Source organism: Plecotus auritus (assembly GCF_963455305.1).
Source record: "Plecotus auritus genome assembly, chromosome: 2".
NCBI classification, from domain to species: domain Eukaryota; kingdom Metazoa; phylum Chordata; class Mammalia; order Chiroptera; family Vespertilionidae; genus Plecotus; species Plecotus auritus.
The window spans coordinates 107,434,212-107,452,182 of NC_137771.1; the positions used below are offsets into that span (position 1 = coordinate 107,434,212).

The 17,971-nt window shown below is 47.2% G+C and overlaps 1 protein-coding gene across 8 annotated transcripts in view; it reads right to left on the reverse strand.

The window, feature by feature from the left end:
* The window catches only part of ATR (ATR checkpoint kinase), a 168,738-nt gene extending 160,582 nt beyond the window's left edge, over positions 1-8,156 (reverse strand). For 6 of the 8 annotated variants that reach the window (XR_013959982.1, XR_013959983.1, XR_013959984.1 and 3 more), the window contains exon 1: positions 7,932-8,152. Coding sequence is in view for 3 of the 8 variants with exons in the window: in XM_080657178.1 (XP_080513304.1) it covers positions 7,932-7,990 (59 nt within the window). In the remaining 5 variants the exon portion in view is untranslated. Of the gene's footprint in view, positions 1-7,931 lie in introns of all 8 variants that reach the window. The other 2 variants (XM_080657180.1, XM_080657181.1) reach the window with 2 other exon arrangements.
* Positions 8,157-17,971: the final 9,815 nt, after the last annotated feature.

The following is a 17,971-nucleotide window of genomic DNA, read 5'->3' on the forward strand; positions in this document are numbered from 1 at the left end:
CATATCTATCAAGAAGTGAACCTAAAAATCAAGTGAATTAAAGATCTGAGGATCAGAATAAACTGGTGAATATAATAGAAGCAGGGGTATAGAAAGGGAGTGGACTGATAATTCTCAGGGGGAAACGATATGGGGGTTGCAGGAAGAGACTGGACAAAAATCGTACACCTATGGATGAGGACGGTTGGGGGAGGTAAGGGCAGAGGGTGGGGTGGGAACCGGGTGGAGGGGATCTATGGGGGTAAAAGGATAATAATTGTGATAATCTGAACAATAAAGATTTATTAAATTAAAATAAAATAAAACCTATCCTCCTCAGACTATTCTAGAAAATTCAAGAGGGACACTTCCAAGCTCCTTCTATGAAGCCAGCATCACCCTAATACCAAAACCAGATAAAGATAACACAAGGAAAGAGAATTACAGATGAATATCCCTCATGAACATAGATGCTAAAATCCTCAACAAAATTCTAGCAAATCGGATCCAGCTGTACATCAGAAAGATCATATACCATGACCAAGCAGGATTTATCCTGGGGATGCAAGGATGGTACAATATTCGCAAATCAATAAACGTGATACATCACATAAACAAACTGAGAGATAAAAATCACATAGTCGTATCAACTGATGCAGAAAAAGCATTTGATAAAATCCAACACCATTTCTTGATAAAAACTCTCAAAAAGGTGGGAATAGAAGCATAATAAACATAATAAAAGCCATACATGACAAACCCACAGCCAACATCATACTCAATGGGCTAAAACTAAAACCATTTCCCCTAAGAACAGGAACAAGACAGGGATGCCCACTCTCACCACTCCTGTTCAACAAAGTGCTGTAAGAACTACCCATTGCAATCAGACAAGAAGAAGAAATAAAAGGCATCCAAATTGGAAAAGAAAAAGTAAAACTGTCCTTATTTGCAGATGACATGATACTATACATAGAAAACTCTAAAGACTCCATCAAAAAATTATTAGACTTAGTAAATGAATTTGGCAACGTAGCAGGATACAAAATTAATGCCAAGAAATCTATGGCATTTCTATACACCAATAATGAACTTACAGAAAGAGAGATTTAAAAAGCAATCCCATTTACCATGGCACCAAAAAAATTAAGATACCTAAGAATAAACTTAACTAAGGAGGTAAAAGACCTATACGCAGAAAACTACAGGACAATGAAAAAAGTGATAGAGGAAGACATAAACAGATGGAAGAACGTACCGTGTTCATGGATTGGTAGAATCAACATCATCAAAATGTGCATACTACCCAAAGCAATCTATAAATTCAATGCACTTCCCATTAAAATACCAATGGCATATTTCACAGACCTAGAATGAACTTTCCAAAAATTCATCTGGAATAAAAAAAGACTCTGAATAGCTACAGCAATCCTGAGAAAGAAGAACAAAGTAGGTGGGATCTCAATACCAGATATCAAGCTGTATTACAAAGCCACTGTTCTCAAAACTGCCTGGTATTGGCACAAGAACAGACATATAGATCAATGGAAGAGAATAGAGAACCCAGAAATCGACCCAAATTACTATGCTCAATTAATATATGACAAAGGAGGCATGTACAATGGAGTCAAGACAGTCTCTTCAATAAATGGTGTTGGGAAAATTGGACAGACACATGCAAAAAAAATGAAACTAGACCAACTTACACCATACACAAAAATAAACTCAAAATGGATCAAGGACTTAAACATACAATGGGAAACCATAAAAATACTAGAGGAATCCATAGGCAGAAAAATCTCTGACAGATGCCAAAGCAATTACTTCACTGATACTGCTCCTAGGGCAATGGAAACTAAAGAGAAAATAAACAAATGGGACTACATCAAAATAAAAAGCTTTTGCATAGCAAAGGAGACCATCAATAAAACAACAAGAAAGCCCACTGCATGGGAGAACGTAGTTGCCAATGATATCAACGATAAGGGTTTAATCTCCAACATTTACAGGGAACTCATGCAGCTTAACAAAAAGAAGATAAACAACCCAATCAAAAAAATGGGCAACTGATCTAAATAGACACTTTTCGAAAGAAGACAGAAGACCAAGAGACATATGAAAACCTGCTCAAAGTTACTAATTATCCGAGAGATGCAAATCAAAACGACAATGCGGTACCATCTCACACCTGTCAGAATGGCTATTATCAACAACTCAACAAATGACAAGTGCTGGCGAGGATGTGGAGAAAAAGGAACCCTCGTGAACTGCTGGTGGGAATGCAGACTGGTGCAGCCACTGTGGAAAACAGTATGGAGTTTCCTCAGAAAACTAAAAATGGAACTCCCATTTTGGTTTTGAGTTCTACATCCTGGACAACTTCAATGTTCCAACATTTGCATCATGGAGGTGCCAAAAGAATACAGCCAAGATGGAACACAAGAGGGGCACTCAGTCCTAAGAAGGGCCTATCAGTCAAGGCTTCCTGGAGGAGGTGATATGAAAAACTGAGTCCCTAAGGGGCTAAGCAGGTAAAATAAATTAGGGTATTCCAGTAGACGGGTGGAAAAGGCTCAGTAATAAGAACATAGGCTGCTATAGAATGTCTAACAGGCTCTACATAGCTAAAGAAGAGGGGGGCAGTAATTGGAGGTGAAGCTGAAGAGGGAAGATAAAGTCAAAGAAACTAAGGAGTTTAAATTTTATACTGAAGGCAATGAGAGAATGAAGGGTTTTAAGTAGAGGAAAGTTAAACATGCTTTTTAAACATTAATTCAATTGTGTTTTTCCCTGTTTAAAACATTCCAATGGTTTCTCATTTCACTTAAAATAGAACCCTCTGCCTACATCTCCCTAAATCCTTAACTAATACCATCCCCTCTTTGCTCTCTATGTTCCATTCTTTTTCCTATTCCTTAAAAGTAGGCTCACTCCCATGTAGAAGCGTTTGTACTTCCTATTCCATCTCAGACAGTTCTACCAGTTTCAAATGACTGGCTTCTTACCATCCAGATCTCCTCTAGTGGCTAATACTGTTGCTCCCCAGACCCTTATCTCCCTCCCACCATATCATTTAATATTTTAACAGCAACTATCAATATCTGAAAATACGAAGGCCCCTCAAATTGACATCTGAATGGAACCAGCCAGTGTCTGATAGAAGAAACAGCAAGTGCAAAGCATGACCTTGGTGTATACAAAAAATAAGGCCAATATAATTGGAGTAGAGTGAGCAAGAGAGGAATACAAAGCCATGAGGTCAGAGGCAGACAGATGCCATATGATACAAGAATATAGAGCCCTAGCTGGTTTGGCTCAATCCTCGAACTGAAGGGTCGTAGGTTCAATCCAATCAAGGACATGTACCTGGGTTGCAGGCTCCATCCCTAGCCCTGGTCAGGGCACGAGCAGGAGGCAAACAATTGATGTGTCTCTCTCACATTGAAGTTTCTCTTGCCCTCCTTCCCACTCCCTCTAAAAATCAATGGGGAAATATCCTTGGATGAGGATTAATAAAAAACAAACAAACAAACAAACAAAAACAATATAGAGGCCTTGGTAAAAAGTTAGGATTTTATTCTAAGTGTGCTGGAAAGCCAAAGGAAGATTTTGAGCAGGGGAGTAATCTTATATAATAAAAGTCTAATATGCTAAGTGTCCAACAGTTAGGCCATTAACCAGTTGCTATGACATGCATTGACCACCAGGGGGCAGACGCTCCAACCGGTAGGGTAGCTTGCTGCTGGGGTCTGGCCCATCAGGACTGGGCGAGACGGGCCAGACACATCCTAGAGCCCTCCCGCAGTCTATCCCTGGCCAGCCAACCTCCTGCGGTTCCTCCCCGGCCAGCCAGCCCCGATCGGCCCAATTCGGACTGGGAGAGACAGGCCGGACATGCCCTAGGGCCCTCCTGTGATCCCTCCCTGGCCCCGATTGTGCACCGGCGGGGTCCCTCGGCCTGGCCTGTGCCCTCTCGCAATCCAGGACCCCTTGGGGGATGTTGGAGAGCCAGTTTTGGCCCGATTCCTGTAGGCCAGGCCCAGAGACCCCACTGGTGCACAAATCCATGCACCGGGCCTATAGTGTTATATAATCTACTAGAAGCCCAGTGCACAAAATTCATACACGGGTAGGGTCCCTAGGGTCGGCAATCAGGGCCGATCTGTGATCAGGGTGATCAGGGGTGATCAGGGCCCCTGCTTGCACCTGCCTTGGCTGGCCTGGCGCTGCCTGCTCACGAGCCCCACCCCCTGCCGCCAATTGGGGCCTATAGGCTGGGGGCAGCTCCTGAGTTGAGCATCTGCCCCCTGGTGGTCAGTGCGCGTCATAATGACAGGTCGTTCCGCTGGTCGGTCAATTTGCATATTAGGGTTTTATATAGACAATACAACTTAATTATAAAAATCACTTTGATTGCTGAGTGGGAAATCCATTGTAAATGGGTAAAAATGAAAACAGAGAGATAAACTGAGAGGTTATTGTAATAGTCCAAATAAGAAATTACGGTGGTAGGAGTGGAGATGAGAAGTATATTTTAAAGGTAGTGTTGACAAGGGTTGCTGATGGATTATTAGGGATAAGGGATAAAAATCAAGGATAACTCTTAGGCTTCAGTGGCTGTTACATTTACAATGACCTGGGGCAGGGAACAGCAAATCAGATATGCTTTAGATATATTAATTTTCACTTCTGGGTGTAGATGTTGAGTAAGCAACCTAATTTATATCTCTGGGCTACAGATATAAATTTGGGAGTTATCAGCATACTAGAGGCCCGGTGCACGAAAATTCGTGCACTCAGGGGGATCCCTCAGCCCGGTCTGCACCCTCTCACAATCTGGGACCCCTCGGGTAGGGTCCCTAGGCCTGGCCTGAGATTAGGGCCTATCGGGGCTTTCCTTCCCCAGGCTGCAGGCAGTTGGCCCCACCCCCGCTACTGCCACTGCTTGCCATCTGTGCAGCGCTGCCCCCCCCCCCGCTACCAGTGGCCTCCCTCTGCAGGCGACAGGCTGGAGTGCAATGGCTTGGCTGGCCTGGGCCTCCCTCTTTCTTTGCTGGGGGGCGGGGCCAGCCCTGCGAGGGGCCATCTACCTACCTGATCGCCCCTAACCGCTTGCCTACCTACCTGATCACCCCTAACCACTGGTCTGCCTATCTGATCACCCCTAACCACTCTGCTTGCCTGCCTGATTGCCCCTAATCACTTGCTTGGGATAGGGCCAGCCCGGCGAGGGGCCGTCTGCCTACCTGATCACCCCTAACCACTTGCTTGGGGGTGGGGCCAGCACTGACTTCCAACTGATCGGCCTCCAGTCGTTACTGGTTGTTATGACCCAGGGTTTTTATATATTAGGATAGATGACATATAAAGCCATGGGACTAGATAAGAGTTACTCATGAAGAGAGAAGAGAACCAAGGATGTAGCCCAAAAGCACATAGGGAATGAAGAATGATTCCTAGATTTCTGGTTTGGAAAAATGAGTGTATGATATCACTTACTGAAATATTCCTACCTCAATGAATATAGGAATTTTTTTTAAAAAGGCTTAAGGAGGTTGGGATATGAGGAGAATCCTATCTAATAAAAGAGTAATATGCAAACTGACCATCACTCTAAAACACAAGATGGCCGCCCCCATGTGGGCAAAGATAGCAGCCCCCATGTAGACATAAGATAGCCGCCACAAGATGGCCAGCAGGGGAGAGCAGTTGGGAGCCAGCAGTCCTGGATTGTGAGAGGGATGTCCGACTGCCCGTTTAGGCCCGATCCCACTGGGCAGTCGGACATCCCTCGAAGGGTCCCAGATTGGAGAGGTTGCAGGCTGGCCTGAGGGACACACACCCGCGTGCACGAATTTCGTGCACCGGGCCTCTAGTTTGTATTGAATATGTTAAGTCTTAACTGTATACAGGACATCCAGGTAAAACTGGCAGTATACAGTTGTACATGTAGTTCTGTTGTAGTTCGATATGGTTTGGCTGGAGAACAAATGAGATAACCCAGAAAGACCATGCAGAGAAAGAGTGCTAACAGCAAAAAACAGTGGAACAAAATTTATCCCTGAGAGATACAGGAAGATGAGCCTACACATTAGAACTGTGACATCTCATTTTTTTCAGAAATCAAATTGCCAGTCAATTAAAGAAAAACAAACATGGGAGAAAAGGCCTTGAAGACTTGAATTCGAAAGCGCTCTGATAACTGCTATCTCTTTGCCTTTGGTTCTTTAACTTCTGTCACTCCATTTCTTAATAGTGATAATATTTGCCATATTCTATATTATGAAGATACTGTGAGATTGAATAAGCTTGAATGAAGCAGTTGCAATGAAAAAGTTATGACAATTACAAACTACTATTAGACAATTCTCTGTGGGTCTGTTTTTCTATTCATTCTTTAGAATGGCTACAAGTTAATGAAATGAAAGGTAACTGTTGATGAAAGAGACTATAAATAAATCTAAGCTATTATTTTTATTAACACATCTCATAGAGGTAGAGAGAAGAGGAAAGATAAGTATTAATAAGCTATTTCTATATTAAAGCAAAACATATTGAGGAAAAACATACTAAGCTTCGCATTGAGCCTGAAAAATGAATCTATACATCACCTTCCCAAAATGAGCACTTGTATTCATCTTCTTTTAGAAAGGCAGATGTTAGTTTACAAATTAATACCAAGTATGCCTTCAGTACTCATGCAAAGTGAAAAAATTTACACGCACAAAAATAGGATGATTCAGTTAAGACAAGTAAAGCCCCTTTATTTATCCTCTTCTATATATATATAAAAGGCTAATATGCAAAGTGTCCCCTCCAGAGTTTGACCCAGAGACCAGGAGTTTGATCACTCGCTATGACATGTGCTGACCACCAGGGGGCGGCACAGAACGAAGGAAGGCCCCAGCAGGCAGCCAGAAGACCCTGATGGGCCCTGATCGCAGGCCAGGCCTAGGGACCCTACCAGTGCACACATTTCGTGCAGCGGGCCTCTAATCCTATATAATAAAGAGATAATATGCTAATTTGACCAAACAGCAGAACAACTGTCTGAACAACGTTCTGGACGAAGCTGAGGGCTGAGCCCCTTGCACGAATCTCGTGCATAGGGCCTCATGTATTTATATAATTGAGGAAGACTAAATGTCCTTGTATGGCCAACCAATGGGGATGAAAAAAAACTGCACTGAAAAATGAAAAGGATTTAAATATTCCATTGGCTTAAAGTCAATTTTGACTTTATGTGCTAAGTTTCCAAACAATATAAGCAGGACTGGTACAAGCTCACTTATCTCTTGTTCAATTTACAAAGGGGAAGAAAGAGGAAGAGGGAGGGGGAGAAGGAGGGAGAGGGAAGCCCTGCCTCCTAGTGCTGTGGGAAAGATGGACAAAAATCTTCCCATCTTACGGGACTGGTTTATATTTTACTCTTGGGTTTTCAGAAAACAAGTTTTGGCAACTGAAACTGTATTAAATTATCTTCAACTTCCGGCAACATCCTGTGCACTTCGTGAACGCCATGCCAGACCCCGGGCTCTCTGACTGAAATAACGGATTGGGGCCAGTGGTCAAAGCAAAAGGGATCCCATCTTCAGAATGGCCTACGGTTTCGCTTCGAAGAAGAAATCGAACTGCCTTTCCTAGCAATTGGCCTTCCTTGCACAGAATCAGAACTAATGATTTTTCTTCCATGCATAGTTCTGGGTCAAAATGTGGAGCTAAAAACCGAGCAATCATAAATTCTAGAGACTGGGGCAAGTCCCACATGTAAGGCACGGGAAGTGAAGAACCGCGGCGAGCGCGCCCCGGCCCTGGCCTCGGCCCCGGCCCCGGCCCCGGCCCCGGCCCGCCTCCCTCTCCTCGGGCGTTCCCCACCTCTGTCCGAGGGAGGCGCTGCTCTCGGCCCTGGAGCACAGACACGCTACAGGGGGGCCGCGACCGGGGGCACCTACCTGCCCAGCTCCCGCAGGGCGGGGATCATGGACGCCAGCTCCAAACCGGGCTCGCCCATGGTGAGAAGCGCGGCGTTCGTCCACGACGCGGAGACGGCCCTCGGCGTCTCCACGGCCTCTGCCGTGGGGCTCGGCGCTGGAAGGGGCGTCGCGGAGCCCAAAACTCCTCCCGGAAGCCGCAGTGGGTCCCGCGCACAGGCCCTCTGGTCTCCACTGCGGCTAAGTGGGCGGGACCAGCGTTCACGCGCCCCGCCCTTTTCCCGGCGACTTCCGGCGGATGGGCGGCGCGCGCCGACTGGCGGCGTGGTGTGGGTGGGGCGGAGAGCTCTGCTCAGTGACTCCCACCTGGAGGGTTCACAAAGCAGAATCCCAGATCTTAGTAAGGAGGAAAGGGGCCCCGGGGGCGGGGCTCCGGGCCGGACTCTTCGCTTCACTGGTGAAAACTGAGATAGTTCAGCGGATCAAGGCCTAGACTAGCCCCCAGGTGTTAGGTTCCTCGTGTTCCTCCCACTTTTTGGCAGCCTTTCTGGAAAAGGGGGTTCTCCTGTCCTTTCTGTTTCAGCCGTCTTTTTCAACCTGAAGTCACTCAGGTTTCCTTGATTCTCTAACTCTTAATATTTAAAAAGTGGTTTAACTGTATTTATAGATATCTCATCAGATCAGCAGCAGTATTGTGTTGACCCCTTAACAGGAGTCTAAAGTAAATCAATGGATTCTGGCTGTAGACATTTTCTGGTTCAACCCAATTTGTTTATATTTGAAAGATAGTCATTGTAAGAGACTGTCAACATGTCAAAAGTATGCATTTAATCAGGCAAAGCCATGTAGTATACTTACATTTGTTCTTTGATACAGTATCTAAAAAAAAATCAAAGTTACGGAATGACAGCCACATATCCTCCTGCCTTGGGGACTTTGCATTTGCTGTACCCTTTGCCTTTACTTGTACACCCCACTCATTGCTCCATGTAGACTAGCAAACGTACACTCACACTTTTCCCCCTTACACTTGCTTTATTTTTCTTCATAAAACTGAGAAACAAATGTATATTATATACTATTTCATTTACTGTCTCCTCCAATTAAAATACAGGTTCCTTGAGAGCAGGATCTTGTCTGTTTTATTGACATAAAACATTGCCTGGCATATAGTTGGTGTTCAGTAGATATTTGTTAAATAGGTGAATTATATAGTGGAAAAAACATGGGATTTGAAATTAGAAGCTCTGCATAAGTTCTCATTCCATCTTTTATTTTGATTGTATATATATTTTTTATTTTATATATGTTTTTATTTTATATAAAAACTAGAGGCCTGGTGCACAGATTTGTGCACTGGTGGGGTCCCTTGACCTGGCCTGTGCACTCTCACAATCCAGGACCCGCCCACCCTGGGAGATGTTGGACTGCCAGTTTCAGCCCGGTCCATGCAGGCCAGGCTGAGGGACCCCACCGGTGCAGAAATCCATGCACCAGGCCTCTTGTATGTATATAAGATCTTTGGTTAATCTCTTCTTGCCCCCTCCCTGCTCCCTCTGAGATTCCTCAGTTTGTTCCATGTTTTCATGCCTGTGCATTGAGTGTCTACCCTCTGGTGGTCAGTGCATGTCCTAGCTAATGGTCGAACAGTCGCTTAGGCTTTCATATATACAGACTAGAGGCCCAACGCACAAAATTCGTGCGTGGGTATGGTCCCTAGGCCTGGCCTGTGATCAGGGCCATCTTCCCCAGCTGCTAGTAGCTGGCCCCGCCACCATCCACCCCCGGTTCCTTGTTTGCCATCAGGTGATTGGAGCCTGCCAGCTGGGGGGAGGGACTGAGAGGTGGTCAGTGCACCTCATAGCAACTGGTCAAGTGGTCTTTCTGGTTGTTCCACCATTCCATCGATTTGCATATTACTCTCTCTCTCTCTCTCTATATATATATATATACTAGAGGCCTGATGTACAAAGATTCATGCAAGAATGGGCCTTCCTTCCACCTTCTCTCTGGCTGGAGCCACCTTTCTGCTCAGGCCCGGAGCTGCCTTTCCACCTTCCCATGCTGCTCAGAGGCCCGGAATGGCTGGGGTGGTGCGGAATGCCTGCATCATCGCCATGGCGACGACGCAAGCATCCCGCCCCGCCCCTGGCCGCTCAGCACCTGTGTATGCAAATTAACCCGCCATCTTTGTTAGGTTAATTTGCATACCCACTCCTGATTGGCTGGTGGGTGTGGCAAAGGTACGGTCAATTAGCATGTTTCTCTTTTATTAGTGTAGACTAGTGGACAGATGCACGAAAATTCATGCAAGAGTAGGCCTTCTTTCCCCTGGCTGCCAGCACCGGCTTCCTCCAGCATCCAGGACCCAGGCTGCTTCCCTCCTCTAGCCACCCACAGGCATCCAGGACCCAGGCTGCTTCCTTCCGACTGCCCGCAGACACTTGGGACCCAAGCTGGCTTCCCTTGGGCTGCCCGCAGGCACCCAGGACCCAGGCTGGCTTCCCTTGGGCTGCCCGCAGGCACCCAGGACCCGGGCTGGCTTCCCTCCAGCCCTGGCTTCATCAGGAAGGATGTCTGGAAAATGTCCATTCTAACTAGCATATTACCCTTTTATTATTATAAATAGATGTGCTCCAATCTGTCCACTTCCAGGGAAAGGGGCAAAGGAAGGTTGCTGAAAGTGACAAGGGAGGCAACAGGGTGAACTTTTTTTGGCGGGGGAGGAAGAGTTTCCTCCTGATGAGGGGCTTCAAATGACAGCAGCCTACTTCTGCTACCCTCTGTCTCCAGAGACAATTTCTGGTTGGCATTTGGCAGGACAGAACAGTTGCAGGTACAGGACTGGGAGTGCCTTTCTGCATGCAGCTCCCTGGAGAGTCTCTTCTGGCCAAGGAAAGCTTTGTTCTAACCATTTCTCCTGGAGCCAGGGTGGCTAGGTGGTCTGGGGCAGGAGGGCAGAATGGAGGTGGGGCAGGGCAGGGCAGGGCAGGAACAAGTATGGAATAGAAGACTGGGGGGTGGGGAGGGAGAGGATGAAATCTGTGTGTGTGGGGGGGGAGAGGGCTGATGCAGAAGGAGAGTTGGGGTCAGCATAGAAGGGTTTGGAGGTACTGGGGAAGTAAGAGGGACCTCCAGAAGATGCCAGAACAGGGGAAAGGGTCTACGGAATCAGGTGGGGGTCTGTGAGGGAGAGTATAGACTAAGTCCCTTCCCCAGACCCTGCCATCTCAGGTGGCTAGTGGGAGGGGTCCATAGCGAGGCGCTGAGACCCCTACACTTTGTGTCTGAGGCTCCAGAACATGTGGCCAGCATGCCCCACCTCTGCCACCACCACCCCCCCCACCCCCCGCCGAAGTGCTGCCATTTGGAATGCATTTGCAGACAAACGGATTGTTTTTAAGTTAATGCTTTTTAATTTACTCTGTTTCCCACTTGTAATTTTTTATTGAAAAGGCGGATTCTGCTGGTGTGTGTTTCTTTGTGGGGGCGGCAGGGGTGTTCTCCACGGGCAGAGATCCAATGAGGGGCAGAGACAAAAGGCCCAGCGAACGAGACATGGGGAATTAGTAAACAGGATCAAAGAGCAAGGAACAGGGAGAGAGATGCACAGGGAGAGACGACAGACACAGAGAACCCCGGAAGGCTAAGGGAGGGACTCAGCCCTAAGGGGAGAGCGAGTGTGCTGAGAAATCCTGCTTGGGGAAGGCTGATCCCTCCACCTCCAACTAAGGCCCTTGGGGCTGAGCTTGCTCTCCTCTTTGCTCTGTTCAGCATAGATATGACTGAACTGGCCTCAGGGAAAGGGCTGGAAGGATGTGGCAGGCAATAGACTGAGTATGCAGGACCAGGGGCGCCTAGGGCTAAGGATCCGAGACCAGATAGAGAGAGGAGGACCTGGAAGGGTTCCCTCTCAGGCCCCGGCACACCTTCTGTTTTTGAGGGAAGCCTGAAGCCCGAATCCCGTGCTGTGGCTCTGGAGAGCGGCCTAGGGTGAGTTCCCTAACCTTTCTGAGCCCTGCAGGAGAGGAGTGCTGGTGGCTGAGGTTCGAAATGGCTCAGGGGGCCGAGGAGACAGAGCATGGTCTAGGACACCTCGGTTTGGCGGTTACATCCGAAATCCCAGGGATTTTTGGCCTTGGCCCCTGCTCCTGGCTCACGTTTATGTAGGACTTGTGCAGACTGGAGAGCCGGGCGCTAGCTCTTCTTTCTTTCGCAGCTGAGAACCAGTTCATCCTCCCCCTCCCCCCGCCCTGCCACCTCTCCTCTCCTCATTGGTGCCTGGTACTCGCAAACCTTCCCAGAGGCCAGTGTAGACACACAACTGAGGACACAGAAAGATATCCCCAAGCCAGCACGTGGTGGCAGTGTAGACATTTGGGCAAACACAGACACAGGACACAGGGTGCTGTGGATGAGGATAGAGCTTCCCAGCTGGTGAGAGGGCTCATTCGGAGGACCAGTGGCTCCTTGGGTGCGTTCACCCTGGGAGCAGCTCCCAGGCCCAAAGTTGGCGAACTGAAAGCCCAGGATAATTAGAGCTAATTACATGTGTGCAAACAGCCACAGCGGAGGCTTGGGCGGGCCACCCCTCTCCCGGCCTTCCCCCTGAGATCCCGCCCCAGCAAAGAGGCTTTGCTGGCACAACTGGGGCTGAGCGCCTCAGAGAAGGGCGTGCAGGCAGAGAGTCCCCAGGGCCCAGGGGTTGGGGTGAGCCCTCCACCTCCAGAGAACCCCCCGCAATTACACACTCCAGCATGTGCTGCAGCCCTGGATGCCCTGGGATGGCAGGTCATGACCAGTTAGGAATTGTACCAGAACTTGGTGCGAGCTCCCCTTGGCCTTGTGCTGAGCGGGCCCTGATGGCATGGGCCCCAGCATTTGGGTCCTTAGGTTTCTATTATCTTGTCCTCCTGAGCATTCCTGTCTTTGTGAAGATCTGAGGCGGCTCTCCTTGTCTCCTGCCAGGGGGAGTGCCTGTCTGGAGCTGAGGCTGCAGGATGAGAAAGGGACAAAGTCTAGTGCTTGGCTTTTGGTGATCAGTTTGCCCAAAAGAGTGACTTTCCTGAGCTTTCATTTGCGCATCCATACCGTGCATGCCTCCTCTGAGACACAGAGTCCAAGGAGAAGGAAAAAGGTGTGAATTCCTCACGTGTGAATGAGGCTTTACACTTTGAACTGCTAGCCTGAATCAGGGATCTAATTTTGTAGTTTCAGGAGCCTTTGGCGTGTTGGCTTGGAATAGTGGCGGGGTAGGGTTTTGTATTTCTACTAGAGGCCCGGTGCTCGGTTGGGGTCCTGCTGGCCTGCCCAGATGGGGGTCCCAATCAGGGTGAGGGTCCCTGCTGGGGGGCATGCCAGCCGGGGCCAGGGGCCTCAGGCAGTTTGCCAGCTAGCCCTGCCCCTGATCGGGGTGGGGGGGCCCATTGGGGGAGTAGGGCTGGCAGGGGCAGGGGCCACGGTCGTTCTGGTTGTTCTGGTCATTACACCATAATGGTTGCTGGGCTTTTATTATCCTATATAATAAAGAGGTAATATGCAAATTGACCCTCAAGCCATAATGCTGTCACAAGATGGCTGCCCTGCCCAGCCCCTTTCCCTGTCCCACCCCTGATCAGCCTCTCCCACCCCAATTGAGGGTGGGGTGGCTAGCCAACCTCCCCACCCCCCAATGGTCCCTCAGCCAGGCCAGCCATGCCCCCACACTTTCCCGGAGCTGGGGGTACCCCAGGCAGGCTGCAGGTATGGCATTGGTCAGAGGCAAAGTTCCTGGCTGTCCCTGGCCTAGAGAGTCCAGAAAACCTCAGCAGTGACCAAAGATCAAGACGGAGTGGAAAGGTCCCTGCTGGCGCTTATGGCTCAAAGTGCCAGGAGGAGGTGGAGCATCTTGAACCTGCAACCCTGGCATCTGCACACCAAGCCTTGGGGCACACCATGCTGGTGGTGCCTGTGGGTGAAAGGGAGAGAGCAGGGAGCTGGGGTGCAGAGCTGGTAGGGGCCTGGAGTCTTCGGGGGCAGCCCGCCTGCCGAGGTTGCTGTGACCTGCACACTCGGGCTTGGTCAAAGCCCCTGGTCAGCTCTGCTGCTTGCCTTCCAGGTGCAGCTAGCCCTGAGCCGGCTGGCATTTCACTCAGAGAAACAGCTCAGTTAAATAAGAGAAATCAAAGAGCCCAGAGTAAATATCCTCCCAGCCCCTTCCTATGCCCCCTGGCGAGGAGGGCTGGGGATGGGGGTAATGGAAAAGGGCTGCTGCTTTGCATTTTATAATGAAAAGACTCCTCCTATGTAGAGAGGAGAGCTGATTTGTTTCCAGCAACACCTGGTATGTTCCCTGCCCCAGCCCTGAAGCCTGACAGCACCTAGCAAAGGTGTGTCCACACAGCCATGTTGGCCTGGCTCCTGGAACATTGGGAGCAAGTTTGAGTTGCATTGATTAAAAAAAAAAAAAAAAAAGGTAAAGATTGAAAAACACCTCTTTGTACTCAAATGGCACTATGAAATGCAGATTTTGTCTTCTGTGTTGATTTTGAGGCAGAGCACAAATAGGTTCATGGGAAAAGCAGGAAAAAAACAAAGGGAAAGGGAGAGGATTCTGCCATCCACAGCACTGAACATTGTTGTTGTTGTTTTTTTTGTTATTTTTCCTTCTGTTCTTCAAGTCAGTATATGACATTTAAACCACTTTGTGGTGTTAGGTAATTAGCTAATGCTTCCTTTATTAAGAGCAAGCAGCAGTGCCTTTCATATGAGTCACATACATTTAATCCATTCAAATGGAGCATACTGAGTGGAGAGAATGGTATGTGTCATATAAAGAAATTGGCATTATGATGCTATCTGGCTGAAGATCTTATTTATTTTGCAATTTAGAGAACATAGACAAATCAGGCATTGAAAATGAATGTGCATGCTTAAGTGCATAACTTTATTTTCATCCGTGATGACCAAATGACCGTTCACCAGAAGGTGCATTGATGGGTTCCGCAGCACAGCAGGTCTGGTAAGGCTGCGTGGTGCGGGCCAGGGCCAGGGGACCTGAGGCCACGCCCCCCTCCCCTCCCCAGTGCTGGGACGTGAGGCTGCATCCCCCACCTGATGGAGCTTGACAGGGGTGGGGTCCGCCAAGTCTTGGTGTCACCCAATGGGGGTAGGGCCAGCCGGACACTTCTATTATAGAGAAAGGGCAAATAGCAATATTAAAATATTTCCTCTAATTAATTCCCTTTTAATGTGCATGAATTTTATGCACCGGGTCACTAGTAGTAGGATAATCCATTTTTATTGATTTCAGAGAGGAAGGGAGAAGGAGAGAGAGATAGAAACATCAATGATGAGAGGGAATCATTGATTAGCTGCCTTCTGTAGGCCCCCTACTGGGGATCAAGCCCATGTGCCCTTGACTGGAATCAAACCCTAGACCCTTCAGTCCTCAGACCAACACTCTATCCACTGAGCCAAGCTGGCTAGGGCTCTCATTTGATCTTTTAGAAACCGTATTATCTAAGTAAAGTTACTTAACCTCTCCATACTTCAGTTTTTCATCTATAAAATGGAATTTAATAGTATCTACCTCACAAGATTAAAGATTAAATAAGAGGTGGTTGAGTCATAAACCAGAATATAATTTCTTAAAGTGAATGAAGTATGCATCACATGCCAATCAAGATAAATCCTGAAAATGGTGTTGAGGGAAAAAAAGCAAATTGCAAAGGAATGCATAATAGTATATCACTTACATTCCATTATAAAACCACAAAAAAAGACTTTGTGTGAGTTATGTACATATATATATATATATGCTAAAAGTATAAAAACATGGCTGGGGAGGATATGCATCAACTCCAGAACTGCTGTACCATTGAAGAAGAGAACAGGAAATGAAATTAGGAGGCTTCAGAATATCTGTGAGGGTTTTCTTTTAATAGGACCTGAATTAATCATGACATATTTAACATTGGTTATATTTGGATGGATGTTATATTACTGCTAGAGGCCCGGTGCACGAAATTCGTGCACGGGGGTGGGGGTGTATCCCTCAGCCCAGCCTGCACCCACTCCAATCTGGGACCCCTCGAGGGATGTCCGACTGCCCATTTAGGCCCGATCCCAGTGGGCCTAAACGGGCAGTCGGACATTCCTCTCACAACCCAGGACTGCTGACTCCTAACCGCTCACCTGCCTGCCTGCCTGATTGCCCCTAACTGCTTCTGCCCCCTAACCACTCCCCTGCCAGCCTGATCAACACCTAACTGCTCCCCTGCCAGCCAGATTGCCCCTAACTGCTTCTGCCCCCTAACCACTCCCCTGCCAGCCTGATCGACACCTAACTGCTCCCCTGCCACCCCGATTGCCCCTAACTGCTTCTGCCCCCTAACCACTCCCCTGTCAGCCTGATCGACTCCTAACTGCTCCCCTGCCAGCCCGATTGCCCCTAACTGTCCTCCCCTGCCAGCCCAGTCACCTCTAACTGCCCTCCCCTGCTGGCCTAGTCTCCCCCAACTGCCCTACTCTGCTGGCCCGGTCACCCATAACTTCCCTCCCCTGAAGGCCTGGTCTCCCCCAACTGCCCTCCCCTGCCGGCCCACTCACCTCTAACTGCCCTCCCCTGCTGGCCATCTTGTGGTGGCCATCTTATGTCCACATGGGGGCAGCCATCTTTGACCACATGGGGGCGGCCATCTTGTGTGTTGGAGTGATGGTCAATTTGCATATTACTCTTTTATTAGATAGGATTTGTATCTATATGATTAAGATATCCCAAAATGTATGAAAATATACTTTTAAAGCTTAAGATGAAAAATGATCAAAAGTAACAAATGTTTGGTACTATTTTTGGATCATATGAAGAAAGATTATAAAAATTACAATTATTATATGGAAGGCAATACCTGAACAGCATTCTAATTCTAAAAGGCAGAATTAGAACAAACATTAGAGAAAATAAATTGGGAATCCAATTTAATTCAAAAAGGTATTTTTGTGTAAGATACTGTGTTATTTATTTATGTGACACCAAGATGAGGAGACAAAGTCAGTTTCAAGTATGTACAATCTGTGGATGTAGAAAAAATATAATAACCCAGAAAATTACAAGCAAAGCAAAATCCTACGAGTGCCAGATGAAATATGTAAATAGTGTGCACTGGAAAAAAATATAGAGAAGGGAGAGATCATATCTACTTCAGTGGAGAGAAGTTAGATCAGGAAGGGACTCACGGAGAATGTACACCACATCTGAGACAGTGTGTGAAAGATGAGCAAGATTTGAAGAGATGAAGATTAGAGAAGAAGGATATATTCTAACTTGAAACAATAGTATGAACAAAAAGCATACTGAAGGAGAGATGAGTGATTCACTTTGGCTGGTGTTAAGGAACATTTAAAGTAGTCTGGGATGCTTCTACAGACCTTAGTAAACAACAGAGAGGCACTGCAAGATTTTATATGAAGAGTAACACAGTCAAAGCTACACTCAAATCTGGCAGGAGTGTGCAGGACAGAATAAACGGAGGGTAGTAAATCATTTAAAGATATCAAACTTCTTTCGCAGTATATCAATAAATATACTAAGCAGTTGATGTTGATCAATAAATATACTAAGCAGTTGATGTTATTCTAAGCAAGAATCTTTCCTCCAGGTACCCACATATTTCTCTCCACTAAACTTTTGAAGTTTTTCATACAGCAGAGTCTATTTACTTATCTCCCACTCAGTCCAAAACCTACATACACTATCCATCCATGCTTTTGTTCCGGCCCTCCGGTCCAATTTAAGAACCCATTGTGGGCCTTAGGTCAAAAAGTTTGCCCACCCCTGCACTATACTCTTTGTCTTGCCGGACCCTCTTAAACACCTCTCACCAAAGTCACCAATGATTTTCATGTGACTAAATCCCAAAAGACGTTGATCAGCCCTTCCTTTCTTGACCTCTCAGCAGCATTTGACAACATAGACTAATATCTCCTTCTTGGAACACTTTATTCTTCCTTTGGCCTGCATAATTCTAATTTAACTTCCTTTCTTTTTTTTTATTCCTAAGTGACCTCATTTACTCTTAAAG